This window comes from Lynx canadensis, chromosome B2, assembly GCF_007474595.2.
Source record: "Lynx canadensis isolate LIC74 chromosome B2, mLynCan4.pri.v2, whole genome shotgun sequence".
NCBI lineage: Eukaryota > Metazoa > Chordata > Mammalia > Carnivora > Felidae > Lynx > Lynx canadensis.
In genome coordinates, this window is record NC_044307.1 from 14949528 (window position 1) to 14963394 (window position 13867).

General features: G+C 35.9%; 1 protein-coding gene across 1 annotated transcript in view; it reads left to right on the top strand.

Annotated features, from left to right (window-relative positions):
• The window catches only part of RANBP9 (RAN binding protein 9), a 90708-nt gene that overhangs the window by 42204 nt on the left and 34637 nt on the right, over positions 1–13867 (top strand). Inside the window, 2 exon segments of the mRNA XM_030314813.1 lie at positions 10769–10821; positions 11699–11866. Coding sequence (XP_030170673.1) covers positions 10769–10821; positions 11699–11866 — 221 coding nt within the window.

Here is a 13867-nt window from a genome sequence, read left to right on the forward strand (position 1 = left end):
TTTCCTGTGAATTTAAGAAGAATTTTCGTCTTTTTTTTTTTTTTTTTAACCCCTTCTCTTCAGTCAGGAAGTCTAACAAGAACTGGCGTTGTCTAAATGCTCTTTTTCTAATTCAAATAAGGTTCTGATAAAGTAGTTTCTCTTGAAGGCAGGTCTTTGTTAAAGGGGACACACTGCTCTGGGTGTTATCTCTGAATGGTTACTTTTCCCCTTCCCGTGGACAGAACTGAAGAGCTCTTCTTGCTCCTGGGTGATAACCTGGTGACAAGGTAAAACTCATCCAAGTATGGAGGCTTCTGGAAGACTGGGCCATCAGCAGTTTTAAAGCTTCAAGCTAGTTTATACTCTGCCTTCAGGAATTCATGGTTACCTTTTAGTTTTTGAAAATTTGTTTGTTTTGAGAGAGAGAGTGAGAGAGAGAGAGAGAGAGAGAGAGTGTGTGTGTGTGTGTGTGTGTGTGTGTGTGTGTGTGTGTGTTGAGGAGGGGAGAGAGAGAATCCCGAGAAGGCTCTGCGCTGTCAGTGAAGAGCCAGACGTGGGGCTCGATCTAAGAAACCATGAGATCATGACCTGAGCTGAAATCAGGAGTCAGACAAACTTAACCAACTGAGCCACCCAGGTGATACTCGTACCAGTTACTATCTTCAGAGACTCCTGCTCATGGTTAGCTCTGATTCTCTGTAATCACACAGCGTCGTAGCCTTTTTATTTGTTCACCTTTTTTTTCTTGTGCGGAAGGGAGTGACAGGTTCCAAGCTCTTTACATATTCGTGCTGCAAACAAAAGTCCTCTCGTTTATGTTTTAATGAGAATCTTACTGAGACATTATTCATAGTTATAAAAATTCACCCTTAAAAGCATGAAGTTAGGTAGTTTTTAGCATATTCACGGAATTGTGCAATCCTCACCACTGTTTAATTTTAGAACATTTTCATGGCGTGAAAAGAAATCCTGTACTCCTCAGCAGTCCCTTCTCCTGATCATAGGCAACCACTTGCCTATTTTGTTTCCACGGATTTACCTACACCCTGGGCGTTTCATATAAATGGAATCATACAACACGTGACCTTTGTTTCTGGCTTATTTATCTTAACATAATGTTTTCAGAGTTGATTTCTGCTGCGGCATTTGTCAGTATTCCATTCCTTTTTCTTGCCAAATAATATTCCATTATAAGGATATGTCACATTGTGTTTATTCATCAGTAGGTGGAAACACATTTCTGGCTATTTGGAATCATGCTGTTATGAACATTTGTGTCATGTTTCTGTGTGGATATGTTTTTGTTTCTCCTGGGTAGATAACCAGGAGTTGAATTGCTGGGTCAGAAAGAAACTCAATGATACCCATTTCAAGAAACTTCCAGACAGTTTTCCAAAGTGACTGCACTGTTTTACCTCGTCACCAACTGTGAAAGTTCTAAACGCTCACTCATGATTCTAGTGTATTCTTGATTCTCGTCCTCGTGGGGTGTGTGAAGTGAGATCTCATAATGATTTCGATTTGTATTTCCTTAATGACTAGTGATATGGAGCATCACTTCATGTACTTTTTGGCTATTTGTATATTTTCATTGGAGAAATGTCTGTTCAGGTCCTCTGGCCATATTTTAGTTGGGTTTTCTTTTTATTGCTAAGTTGTAAGAGTTGTTTGTGTGTTCTGAATACAAGTCCCTGACAGCTTATTTGCATATATCTTATCCTGTTTTAAATTCCTTAACAGTATTCTTCAAAGCACAAAAGTTTTATATTTTTATGAAGTCCAGTTTATCTTTTTGTGGTTGTTACTTGTGTTTTTGGTATAATATCTAAGAAACTATTGCCTAATCCGAGGTTATGAAGATTTACTCTGGTGTTTTTGTCTAAGAGTTTTTATGTTCTCTAATTCATTTTGAGTTACATTTTATATATGGTGTCGAGGTATGGCTTTGTTTTCATTCTTTTGCCTAGATGCATCTAGTCCCTGCATCAGTTGTGGAAAGACTATTGTCTTTTCCATCCAATTTCCATTAAATCAAAGACTTGTTTTTTCCATGAAATTGTCTTCTCTCTCTTATCCTAATCACTTGGCCATAAACATAAGGGTTAATTTCTAAACTCTCAGTTCTGTTGCATTAATACATATGTCTGTTCTTAAGCCAGTAATAATACACTGTCCTAAGTACTGTAACTTTATAGCGAGTTCTAACACTGAAGTGTGAGTCCACCAAGTTTTTTTGTTTTGTTTTGTTTTTCCAGATAGATCAGTTCTCCTGGGCCCTGTTGCATTTCCATATGAATTTCAGGATCAGTTTCTCCATTTCTGCTGAAAAGCAAGTTAGAATTTTGATAAGGATTGCCTTGAATCTCTAGATTAATTAGGACAGCATTGCCATCTTACCAGTATTTACAGTATTCTTTCAATCCATGAATGTGGGTGTCTTTCCATTTATTTAGATGTTCTTTAATTTCTTTCAACAACGTTTTTAGTTTTTGGCGTTCAAATCTTGCACTTTTTTGTTAATTTTATTTCTAGATATTCTTTGATTCTGTTGTAAATGAAATTGTTTTCTTAAATTTATTTTCAAATTGTTGCTAGAGAGTAGAAATAAAACTGATTTTTGCATATCGAACTTGTATCCTGCAGTATTACTGAACTTGTTTAATAGTTTTTTGGTAAGGATTCTGAGGATTTTTTATGTATAAAATTGTGTTGTATGTGACTAGGGTATGTTTCTTCCTAACTTTACAATACGGATGTCTTTTCTTTTTCTTGCCTTATTGCCCAAGCTAGAACCTCCAGTCCTGTGTTGAATAGAAAAGGTAAAAGGGGTTATCCTTTTCTTGTTCCTGATTTTAAGGGGAAAGCATTTAGCCTTTTACCATTAAGTATGATGTTAGCTGTGGATTTTTTGTAATAGATACTTTTTACCGGGTTAGGAGGTTCCCTTTTATTCCTGACTTGTTGAGTGTTTTTGTAAAGAAGGGATGTTGGATTTTGTCTAATTCTTTTTCTGTGTCAGGGATCAAGTTTTTATTCTCTATTCTGCAAGTATGGTGTATTACATTGATTATGTTTCGAAGCCAACCTGCATTTCTAGGATAAATTTCTCTTGTTCATGATGTACAGTCCTTTTCTGTGTGTTGCCAAATTTGGTTTCCTAGTCGAAGATTTGAGCATCTATATTTGTAAAGGATATTTTCTCTTGTTTTCTTGTGGTATCTGCTTGATTTTGACAACAGGGTAACATTGGCCCTGTAGAATTAGTTAGAAACTGTTACAAATTTGCAGGGAGGAGTCTGAGGATTGGTGATCAGTTTTCTTTATGTTTGGTAGAATTCACCAGTGAGGCCATCTGAGCATGGGCTTTTCTTTGTGGCAAGTTTTAAGATTGCTATTCAGTTTTGGTAGTTTATGACTTTTTAGGGATTTGTCCATTTTAAATAGTTTCCGTAGTATGTTGCTATATAGTTTTTCACAGTATTTTCTTATAATTCTTTTTATGTCCTTAAAATCTTTTGTTACTTTGGTAGTAATTACCGCTCTTTTGTTGCTGCTTTTGTTGAGTCTTTTTCTTTCGTAGTAGAACCACCTTTTGGATTCAGTGATTCTGTTGCTTTTCTGGTCTTTTTTGTATTTATTTCTGTTCTAATCTTTTAATCCCATTGCTTGCTTGGGTTTGTTAGTTTTGGGGGGTTTTTGTTTTATTTTAATTTTCTAGTTTCTCAGTGTAGAAAGTTGGATTATTCATTAGATCTATTTCTTTTTTTTTTTTCAAGATTTTATTTTTAAGTAAACTCTACACCCAACAAGGAGCTTGAACTTACAACCCCAAGATAAGAGTCGTGCACTCTATCAACTGAGCCAGCCAGGTGCCCTGAGATATTTCTTTTTTTAAAATATAGGAAACTGCAGCTATAAATTTCCTTCCAAGTACTACGTTAGATGCATCCCATAAGTTTTGGTGTATTATGTTTTCATTTTCCTTCATTTCTAAGTATTTTCTAATTTCCATTGTGGTTTCTTTGTGAATTTTTAGAAATGTGTTTAGCTTCCACATGTTTGTGTACATTCCAACTTTTATTGTATTTATGAGTTCTTTAAATTTTTTTAGTGTTCATTTATTTATTGAGAGAGAGAGAGCGTGCACGCGTGTGTGCACTGGGGAGGAACAGAGGGAGAGAGAATCCCAAGCAGCCTCGGTGCTGTCGGTGCAGAGCCGACGCGGGGCTCGATCTCATGAAAGGTGAGATCGTAACCTGAGCCGAAATCAAGAGTCAGACACTTAACCAACTGAGCTACCTAGTACCCCATGTTTGTGATTTCTAATTTAATTTCTTTGTGGTTGGAGAATATGCTGTGTATGATTTCAATTATTTTAAATTTACAGGGGCTTGTTTTAGGGCCTGGAGATTCTTCTGTGTGCTCTTGAGAAGCATGTCTCACCATGGTTGGTGGAGAGTTCTATAGATGTCTGTTGGTTTACAGTTGTGTTCAAGTTTGCATTTCCTTGTTGATCCTCTGATTGTTCCATCCATCATTCAAAGTGAGTTATTGAAATTTTCAGCCATTATTGTGACTTGTGTATTTCTTTTAATTCTTGGAGTCTTCACTTTAAATAGGGCTCTCTTGGTAGGTTATGTTTTCTTGATGTATTGACCCTTTTATCATGATAAAATGTATCCTTTTGTTCCTAGTAGCAGCTTTTGTCTTAAGGTCTATTTTGTCTGGTATTAGTGATAGATTACTTAATTTCTTGTTTGATTACTATTTAGTATGTCATTTTTCCTTCCTTTTATTTTCATCTTGTGTGTTCAAATCTAAAGTGTTCCCCGTAGACAATATGTTTGTTTTTTTAATGAAAAACACTGTTCTATGAGTCTCTACCTCTTAATCGGATGACTTTATCCATTTGTGTTTCTTATCATTGCTGATAACGTCGGACTTAAGTCTGCCATTTTGATATTTATTACATGTGTTGTATCTTTTTGTTTCTGTGCTCTTCCATTATTGCTTTTGTGTGAATTAGATGTTTTCTAGTATACCTCTCAATTTCATTGTGGTTTCTTTTCTGTAGTTTCTGAGTTATTTTCTTAGTGGTTGCTCTGGAGGATTACTCAGATAATACCTTAACATAAAAATATAATTTGGATTAATACCAACTTAATTCCCATAGTATGTTAAATTTTGCTTCCTAATATATCTAATTTCTTCCTTCTTTTCACTGTTATTGTCTTAAAATTTTATCTGGATGCAATTTAAACCTAAAGAGTTATAGTTATTGCTTTTATGTTTTTTATGTAGGAGAAGAGAGTTAGAAACAACCATTCATACCTTCTTTTGTATTTACCTATGTAGTTATCTGTATTGATGTCCTTGCTTTGTATGGATTTGAGTTAGTCTCTAGTTTCCTTTCTTTTATCCCTTATCATTTCTTATGCAGGTTTGTTAGTGACAAGCTTCCAGTTTTTGTTTATTTTGGAATATCTCAGTTTCTCTGTTTTTGAAACATAGTTTTGCTCTATATAGAATTCTTGCTTTACAGAGTTTGCTTTTTCAGCATTGCCAAACGTCATCCCACTGCCTCTGGCTTCCATGGTCTCTGATGAGAAGTCTGTTGTGTGTCTAATGAGTTAAGTAGCATTAACTAAACAAAGCAACAATGGTGCCATTCTTGTGGAGTGAGTGACAAAAATGTGGGAAGAGGTAAACGGGCTTTAAAAGTTTTGTGTTACATTGTCATCATGTAATAAATATACTGATTCAGTCAAGAATATGTGTGTTAAAGATGCATTTCTTAACACATGGTGTTCATTGATACACTATCAAAACATACAGCAGAAAGCTAATAACAAAGGGTAAATATAGAAAAATACAAAGAACGTAGAAAAGGATGAATGGAGAGAACAGATGGGAAATTAACAAGCTAATTGACTTAAACCTTAAACCTATAGTAGGAATATAAACTAATCTTCTTAGTCTCTGTTATTTGATATTTGGTGCAACCATTATTTTTAAAATGTTAATAAGTGTATAATTTGAAATTGTTATATTGATCTGAAAAATTTTTATAGCCATTTCCTTTGCTAAACACAGAGTATCACAATAATAAATTTCTTATTCATTGGAGCTCCTGGGTGGCTCAGGCAGTTAAACATCTGACTTTGGCTCAGGTCATGATCTCACAATTTGTGAGTTTGAGCCCCACATGGGGCTCTGTGCTGACTGACAGCTCAGAGCGTGGAGTCTGCTTCAGATTCTGTGTCTCCCTCTCGCTCTCTGCCCCTCCCCCCTCATGTTCTGTCTCTCTCAAAAATAAATATTATTAAAAAATAATAAAAAATAAATTTCTTGTTCATGTACTTTAAAAATCTTGACACTCCCTCATTGCTGTGTAATTCGAACTTGCTTTTATATGTCATGCCACACCTCAAACATCTACCAACTGTGTTGGTTCACTGACTGTTACAAGCCACACCCATCCACATCTGCTGTTACAGATTTGCCCGTCAAAGAACTTTCCTTCCACCACTTCACAATAAACCACAAGCTACAGTCCTGTGCCACCCACTTCCCCAAGTGAACTTCAAGTCTTTTTCAGTGCAGGATGGTGTATTTATTGTTGTGTTTATGTATTTTAATCAATTTAGCTTGTGTAAAAATTTTTTTTTGAAAAAAATTTTTTTAATTGGGTTCTTCTCTGTCTTCTTTAAATGTGTTACTGCTAGAGTTTTGGAATGCCATGCTCTTACCCCATTTTTTCCCATAAGCCCTGTGGTTTTTATTGCATGATTTTGTATAGTGCAGTGAATTTAAGGAACTTAAATGTGATAATATAATGAGATCCCCTCCCCCAGTTTCTGCATTTATAGATATTTTACTGTGAAATAAAACTTTCTTATTTTCATGTGAGAAATGCACGAGTATGCAGCTCAGTGTTCCTGTGACAGTAATAGGTTTGTTTTTTTTTTTTTTTTCTGGCTGCTTTCACTATTTCACTTTGTCCTTAGTTTTCAGCAGTTTGGCTTGTGACTTGTGCATAGGTGTGCTTTTCTTTGTGTTTAACCTGTATTTAACCTGTTGATTATTGAATCTATAAATGCTTTTCCCAGATTTGGGAGATTTTTCTCAGATTTTTTAACCCATTTTCTCTTTCTCCTTGTGGGACTCGGGCTACATGTATGTTAGACCTTTGGATACTGCCTTAGGCAACTCTTTTTTCCCCTCATTTTTTCTCTCTGTTCTTCAGATCGCTCTGTCTTCATGTTTACTTAACTCATTTTGCCATTTCCAGTGTGCCGTTAAGTATGTAAGTGCTTATTTCAGGTATTTTTCAGCTCTAGAATTTTTGGGTTTTTTTTTTTTTTTATTGTTTCTTCTTCTTTGTTGAAATGATTACAAGCATATTTCCCTTTACGTCCTTGAGCATTGTAACAAGAGTTGCTTTAAATTCTTTATATTTTAATTTCAACCACTCCATCATCTCAGGGTCATTCTGTTTTTTGTTTCTTTTCTCTTGAATATGGGTCATGTTTTCCTGTGTCTTTATATGTAAAGTACCGTTAATTGTATTCTAGCGTGTTAGGTATGGATTATAGAATTTTAAAATAATAGTATTTTGAGGAATTATTTTTAGTTACATATGTCATCATTTTTTGTGCTGATTATTGTTTCTTTGACCCTTGCATTTCTTCTGTTGTTGTTTTTTTTTTTTTTGTTTTTTTTTTTACTTTTTCACTTTCTGGTAAAGCATATCTTGAAGTAGTTCTTTTGTGAGGGTCTGTGGATAGTAAAACTGCTAGCTTTTTAGTGTCTTTAAATACCTTATGTTGCCCTCATTTTCAGTGCAACTTGATCTGGCCATTAAGTTCTAGGTTCTTTACCTTAAGTTCTAGACTGTTCTTTACCCTTAGTGCTTTGTGCCATTGTTTATTGCCATCAACTGCCGCTGGGGCAAAATCTGCTGTCAGTCTAATGGTCTTTTCTTGGAGGGACATTAGCTGCATCTTCCCTTTGGAAGCTTTTAGGATTAAGTGTTACCGATATTCTGTAGTGTGTCCGCATGCGGGTTTATTTTTATCTTCTTCAGTGTGTATGCGCTTTCAATTCAACAATAATAGTTTTCAGTTGTGGAAAATTAGCTACCTATCTTAATAAACACTGATGTTCTGCTTTAATTTTCCGTGCTAATGGCTCCTTTTTCCTCTTACGTATCCTAAATGTCCTTTTTAAATTGTTTCCTCTGTCTTAATTGTCCACTTATTTGTGTCATCTAGAATGAATTCTTGTTGCAGTTGTATTTATTTCCTTGGCCTATGTTTGGTATATCCTGTAGAGTTTTGCTTTTGTAGTCTCATTTTGATTAGAAAATTTAAAGTTTCTCTTCATTTTGTGCATCTTTTTCTATCCTTATTTTCTCCTTATGACAGTTTGTACTTTCTAACCCCTGGGCCCCCAAACAAAAGCAGGTAGAAGAGTCTTCCAGTTCTCTCTTCAGGGGGATTGGCAGCCTGGCAGATTCAGTCCCTGATCATTCAACAGCTTTGTTCAGGTTTAGTCAGGAGGCTACTGCTAGCCTTATCTAGGCCACAGTGTCCAGTAGGCTTAAGCCAAGGCAACAAGTGGTATCAGTATTTTCTTCTCTTCCTTTCAGGAGCCTTGGAAGCCTGTTCCAGTCTTTGGTCTTAAGCAGTGAGCACGGCTGATGTGCCTCCTGGGGAGCATTTTTAGTCGTCGTTTTCCCAGAAGGGGAAACTCGTAGCCATTAATGGGTGCTCCTAGACCCAGAACCTTGCAGGTCTGCCGTTGTGTCCCTGCTCGCAGCTTCATGTTTCTTCTCAAACACTTAAGTCTTGTACTTTATTAAGTCTTTTATTTCTCCCAATACTTACATTGCATGTAAAATACGTGCAATACTCTCAAAATCATTCTAGTTTTGAAAATCCATTGGGAATCTTTCTTAAATCTTATTACATGCATATATTAATTTTAGAAACATAGTCTTTTTTTGTACTGTCAGGCTATCCAAATACATAGTATATCCATGTATTTATAGCTTTTATTTTAATATATTGGTTTCATGCCGTGGGACTCCTGTTTTATGATTTCTGTAGTTTTGTGACTGTATATTTACACACACCACTTTTTTTTTCTCTGGTTACTACTAAAAGAGAAATGTAAATGTTGGTCTCATATCTAGTCACTTTGCCAAAATAATTATAGTTGACCTCTGAACAACGCGGGTTTGAAACTGCGTGGGCACACTTATATGCAGATATTTTTCAATAAATGCAGCACGGTAGATGTATTTTTTCTTCCTTATGATTTCCTTGACATTTTCTTTCTTTAGACACTTAGAACTGTATTGTAAGAGTACGGTGTATAATGCACATAGCATACAAGATATGTGTCAGCTGACCGTTCATGTTATTGATAAGGCTTCTCTGGTCCATAGCAGACAATTAGTTAGGGAGAATCAAGTTATACTTGGATATTTGACTGCATGGGGGTCAGTATTGCAACCCCCTGCATTGTTCAAGGGTCAACTGTAATTCTAAAAGCTTTTAGTAGACTCTGTGGTTTTCTACGTATATAATCATAGCGACTACAGGTACAGATTATATCTTTTAATATTATACTAGTTTTTTTTATTATTTTTATTAAATTATCTGAAAACTTCAAAACAGTGTTTAACAGTTGTAGACAACTCCATGTCCTGATTTTAATGGAAATGGCTTCAGGGTTTACTGTTGAATATCTTCCTGTATTAGAGTTGGGCGGGGGGTGGAGTGTGGGGGGGGAAGTGTGTCATATTTTAGTTTCCTTATACTCTTATTTTGCTTGAGTTTTTATTAGAAATGTAGCTGAAATTGGTCAAATGACATTTTATTTTAATGTTTATTTTTGAGAGAGAGCAGGAGCCGGTGAGGTGCAGAGAATGAGGGAGTGGTGGGGGAAGGGGTGGGACATACAGATTTTGAAGCAGTCTCTAGGCTCTGAGCTGTCAGCACAGAGCCCAACGCAGGGCTTGAACTTACCAACCATGAGATCATGACCTGAGCCGAAGTCGGATGCTTAACCGACTGAGCCACCCAAGGCATCCTGTCAGATGCCATTTTAAATCCTGGTGCAATCATAGTCAATTAGCCTTTTAACAAACTGGATTCAGTTTACTGTTTTATTTAGTTGTTGGGTTTTTTTGTGTCCGTATTTACAGGTGTATTGCTTTATACTTTTCCACTTTTCTCCTGTCTTTATAGGTTTTATTAATATTTCATAAGCTTTTAAAAATACTTTCAAGTGTACTTTTATTAAATATTTCAGATGTTTTTATATGAATTTGACATCCTTTTTTTTTCTAAATCTGTATCTGTGTTCCTTTTTTTTGTGGTCTAGATCTTTACTGTGTCTTTTCAGAAATATATTTGTTTCCTAATTATTGTTTTCTTTTTCTTCCACAAGTCCCCCTACACTTTTTATTAGAAGTCTTAATCCTAAATATTTGTGTGGATAAGTTGAAAGGTTTTTCTAGTTGTTAGTAGAGTGCATAATTATTTCTAATAGTTGGGGTGTCTTTATGAATGAGTACTGTAGGAATTTACTGTGAATCTGGGTTTTATTGTGCTTAATATTGTCCTTTTTGCCATTTAATGAATTGTAATAACTTTTGTAGCTGTCCTAGGAGTTTCAACTTGGGCTGGGTTCTGGTGTTTCAGGGTGTTGGGTAATTTTTTTACATATATGGTTATAATAACATGCTTTTCTCCCCCCTCCCCCCCTTTTTTAACAGTTACATGGGAATTGGTCTTTCTGCTCAAGGTGTGAACATGAATAGACTACCAGGTACTTGTGATTGAATTATAGTACTGTCTTACAACTACTTCTTTCTGGTTAAATTTGAAGTAATAATTTGAAATCGTTAAATACTGATTTTTCTGTGTTTTTAATCACGTGTATTACGAGTTCAAAGTGGAAGCCGAGAGGTTTTAAAAAATTCAAATTTTATGTTATTTAGCAAAACTTACGTGTACTATGCACGTTTTTTGTTTTTTGGTTTTTTGGTTTTTTTGCTTGTTTTGTTTTGGTATTTTAACTTCCAGTATATAGCCATATCAACTACTTTAACTATTTTCATGTGATTGGTTGGTTCTCTTTGCTACCCAGCACATTCCTGGCTTTTAACCTGTTGTCATTTGTTTAATGTTCTGGGAATGTAGGCTAATAGGAAAAGTAAACTAAGAAAGGTGTGAAAGTGATTCTTGGATTATATTTTCTGGTATCCCACTTACCAATGTTAAAAAATTAATTTGGGGGGAAACTTTTTGAAAATAGAAAAATCTTATATTTTATACTAAATGCTGTGTGTGTGTGTGTGTGTGTGTGTGTGTGTGTGTCTCTAAGCCAAATCAAAGCAAAATTCCTTTGGTCTGTTAGCAAAGGAAATATGCACGGAAAATGTGACTTTTTTTTTTTTAATGGTAGGAGTCGTGTTTAATGCATGTTTTAGTCTTCTGTGTGGCATATTTTCCTTAGTGTTGTGAGCAGTATTTTAACGTAGAAATCATGTGGTGTAATTGTTGGGAATTTAAATGTACATTTGGGAATTTATCTTTGTGCTCTTGTTTGTTGTACCATTCTTGCTTGTCGTAATCTTAGTGAATAGCTCTCGTATAGAGGAACCTGACTTTTCATTGTAAATATACTGGAACTTTCTCTTTAGGCTGGGATAAACATTCATATGGTTATCATGGGGATGATGGACATTCATTTTGTTCTTCTGGAACGGGACAACCTTATGGACCAACTTTTACGACTGGTGATGTCATTGGCTGTTGTGTTAACCTTATCAACAATACCTGCTTCTACACCAAGAATGGACATAGTTTAGGTACTAAGATAATGTATTGCATGTAAAATAACCGCATATTGTGATTATTGTACTTATAGCATGGTAGTCACATTTATTATTTAGTTCTCTATTATAAATAGTTGCCCGTGGACATTATTTCTTTGTTCATTACAGGTGGAGGTTGAGGAAACGGTGAAAATTTGTATTCTGTGAAGGCCACATTGTATCACATGTACGGGAATAACTGTGAAAATAATCCCCAGGGCTCACGTGTTTATTCTAGTAATAGAAGTAAATGCTAAGTGTTCTCTGCTTTGCTTTGAGTAAAACACTTCGTAGCATGACTGAAGTCTCTAGGTAACAGGTGCTAAGGGGAAGAGAAGGGCTGTCAGTTGGTAGTGTAGTATGGGGGAATAATGAAGGAAAAGATTGGTACTATCAAGCAAACCAAAGGCCGTGACCTACTGAAAGGTCAAGCCTGCTAACAGTGTGATGACTGCCGGATGACGGCTACAAGTTAGTTCTGCAGAAAGGAGCAGAACTGAAAGGAAAAAAAATAACAGCAGGGTTTCTACGGATAAAAGACAGATGGCAAATACACAATAAACAGGTTAATGGAAACACGAAGAAGCCTGTCCATTGTAAGACGAGTAGGAAATTAGGCTTTTTTAGTTGCGTATGCACCCACAGCACTTCAAATTCCGAATCGTATGCGGTTGTTACACTCGCTTTTCTTAGAAGCCTTTTTGCTTTCGTTTTTATACAGAAAGTATAAAGAAAGAATGGTAAGACTGATGCTTTTACAAATAAAATGGTTTCACATTGTTTGAAAAATCCTTGGCTCAAAGCAAATTATTTCTGATGAGGTGTAAAGCGTAAGGAAGCAAAAAGTAATAAGTAGCTTCAGAAGGCAGAAATTTCAGTTGGCTCATAAACAGTATTGAAAAATTAGACTGCAAATAGTGTCCTTAGGCAAATAAGAGATGTTCTTTGATAGAACACAAAAGCTGTTGTGTCTTTCGTTTCATCGTGGGAAATTCTAAGTGTTTTGCTACATTGGTAATCGCTGTTCCTTTCTAGTGTCTCAGCATCTTCGTGGTATGCAGTTAATGTCTTCACATTTATATATGGCTTCAATCTTTTCCTTCCAATTTTTAATATTGATCCTGAAGCCCTGTGTTACCTGACTAAAAGGTCATTCCAAGTCCTTACTAGACCCTTATATGGTCCTTGGTACAGGAACGTTGATTCAGGACGCCAGGCAAAATGTGTGTATTTAAGGTTGGGTTGCTGTGGCCAGCCAGTTTCCAGAAGGATGCAGCCTCTTCAGCTTCTTTGTTAATAACTGCTTTGGCTCTGACTTATCAAAGCAGTTAACTGGGATGGTCTCAGTGGCCTTGCTCGCGTCAGATATTTGGTCTTAAGTTAGGAGAAATCTGCTTTGAGGTATGACTTTCGATTCAAAGATGCAAAGGAAGACATGTTTTTAAAACTTTATTCCAGAGAAAAAAATTCTATTTTGGGCAGTGGAAAGATCATAGGTGATGTGCCAGTTTCCTGTTCGAGTTTCACAAACATTTATGTTGAGGTTTTCTCTTGAATAAGAAACAGTTTTTAAAATGTGAGATGCTTTTTAGGAAAAGGGTACTTTAGTGATGGGATCACATTCTAGTTTTAAGTAAATTTGAGACATTTGTCATGATTCGTTTCTAAAAGTAATGGTTATTAGGCCCACAGAGAGGCAGTATAAGAGCGATTGAAATGGGTTCTTTCGTTGCCTGCGTTTGTCTCCTGGCTTAGGCCTTGTGACCTTACTAGGTTAGTATTTGTGTGCCTCAATTTGTAAAACAGGATTACTGTAATACCCACCTTTTTTTGGTTGTTCAAGTCGACTGAAATGACGCATGCGAAGTTCTGAGGTGATTGCCTGGCACATAGTGAGGATGCACTAAATGTTGTTTATTATCATTGTTTGCCAGGGTCTGGGCTAGATGCTGGAAGTCCAGTGGTAAAAAATGACTCCTCTAGGACAGAGGTCAG